General features: G+C 42.2%; 1 protein-coding gene across 1 annotated transcript; it reads left to right on the top strand.

The window, feature by feature from the left end:
• LOC109831291 lies at positions 303-1100 on the top strand. Its single transcript, XM_020398622.1, has one exon. The coding sequence runs from the start codon at positions 303-305 to the stop codon at positions 1098-1100; it is 798 nt and encodes a 265-aa protein (XP_020254211.1).

The raw sequence follows: 2302 nt of genomic DNA, 5'->3' as shown, positions 1-2302 counted from the left end.
GTATGGATGAATAGGTGTATGTTAATATTATATCAATGAAAAGCTTTTGGAGAAATCAGTACTCTAAGTAGATTGTTGAAGTTCCTTATATATATATATATTATGCGAGCAATGAAATATTTCTGAGTGAAGTACTTTGAATAGTCTGTGGGATCTGAACTTTTGCTGCTACATTTTCATATAGACAATGGTGAGAACAAGAGCAAATCAGACCCAAAATGAGGAAGGACATCACCTGGAGAATATTGAAGAAGGATCTTCTGTTCCTATCGGAATGAGAAGGAATGCCAGCAAACGAACCAATGCAAGACCCATTGGAACGATTAGCAGAGATCCTCGAGCAGCGTATCAATCCTAGAGGCAACCAACCAACACCTGCTATCTCAGCCCTAGAACAGTTTCGGAAGCTCACACCTCCATCTTTTTCGGGTACCACCGACCCTTTGGTGGCGGAGGATTGGATTTTACAAATGGGGAAGATTTTTATAGTGTTAAATTGTGCAGAGGAGCAAAAGGTGTCATTTGCCACCTTTATGTTCAGAGGGGAAGCTGAACATTGGTGGAGGGCAACCTTAAGATTAGAAAGGGCTGCCCAGAGACAGATTGATTGGGATAGATTTGTGGAGCTTATGAATAAGAAATATATCCCGGAAAGTGTTAGGGATCAGTGGGCTATTGAATTTCAAGGTTTGCAACAAAATAACATGACGGTCCAAGAGTATGAGGCTAAGTTTACTCAACTATCAAGGTTTGCTCCACATTTGATCGCTGAAGAATCAGATAAGGCTAAGAAGTTTCAAAGGGGACTCAGGGAAAATATCAGAGGGAAACTAGTGGCCCTCAGAATCAGGAACTACACAGAACTGGTGGAGACTGCGTTTGAAATTGAGAAAGACCTGCTAGAGTATCAGGAGATCCGCAATAAGAAGCAGAGTTTAGTTAAACGCCCACGAACAGAAGGAGGTCCCACAAACGATAAGTCATCATCGAATCAGCCCGGGAGGTCAGCGACAGCAAAATTTCCCTTTCGTTGTGATCGAGCAAATCAGCCAAATAAGTCAGCAGCCTGCCCTAGATGTGGCAATCATCACTCTGGATGATTGCAAACTCACGGAGCGTGGCATGGTTTCGAGTGTGGTCAACCCTGGGCACTCTCAAAGAGAGATTGTCCAACAACCTTGAGGAATCAAGAGCAAATAACAGAGCGAGCACTAAAGCAGGAGATCACGGCGGGATCTCGAAGCTAATGCCTCAACACGCATATCAAATGTCCCGCAGCGGAAGGCTCCAGATTCCGCAAACCAAAAGTGTCGCAGCAGAACCAAAGGAACCAAGGAAGAGTATTTGACCAACTTGACAAGGAAAGGAATGCAGCAATGCATACACCAATCTGTGGTGGGAAGGTACAGTTTCCAGTAATGTTCATTCACGGTCGCTCATGCACTTTCGATCCCTCGGATCTCACACACATCTTTTGTATCACCTCCACTTTGCTAGGAATTTTCCCAATTCACTGACGACTATTTTAATAGTGAGATAATTTGTGTCCACACCTATGGTGGTAGTCTTCCTAGCAACAATATGTTTATGAAATTGTGAGTTTATGGAGTGATCATGTCAATGAATGCAGACCTTTGTATGCCTAGACATGTCAGAAGTTTTGATGTTCATCCTCAGGAATGGATTGGTTAAGCATCCCATCATGCAACTATAGAACTGTTTGAGAAAACTGATAAAGTTTAAAACCACAAGCAAGCACGGAGGCGAGTTTTGTTTTCAAGGGGAAAGTGAAGACCACTCACTGCACAGAGCTAATCTGCATTTATGAAGCTAATAAATTGTTGATGCAATGTTGTAGTGGATATTTCTTGCAGTGTGAAAGTGGACTACACAATTGAATGAGAAAAACTTTTCAATATACTTAGTTGTCAAGAGATTAACCGGATGTCTTTCCCAAGAAGATTTGCTGCAAGGATGGCCATCGCCAGATCTGGGAGATAGAGTTTGCCATATTAAGACTGTGGTCCGCAGGACCACTCCTATACTCTAAAGCCCCTTATAGATTAGCGGCAGTTGACGATGAAGGAACAAGGAACAAATTCAAAGAGATATTGGATTAAGGATTCTTTAGACCCAACGTGTCTCCATGGGGAGGCACCAGTCTTATTTGTGAAAAAGAAAGATGTGAGTATGAGAGACTCTGTATAAGATTACAGAGAGTTGAATAAATTGAACCATTCAGAATAAGTATCCACTCCCAAGGATAAGATGCATCTATTTGATTCAGACTTCAAGCAAGAAG

This window comes from Asparagus officinalis, chromosome 2, assembly GCF_001876935.1.
Source record: "Asparagus officinalis chromosome 2, Aspof.V1, whole genome shotgun sequence".
Lineage (NCBI taxonomy): Eukaryota > Viridiplantae > Streptophyta > Magnoliopsida > Asparagales > Asparagaceae > Asparagus > Asparagus officinalis.
This window is presented reverse-complemented; position numbering and strand designations above follow the sequence as displayed.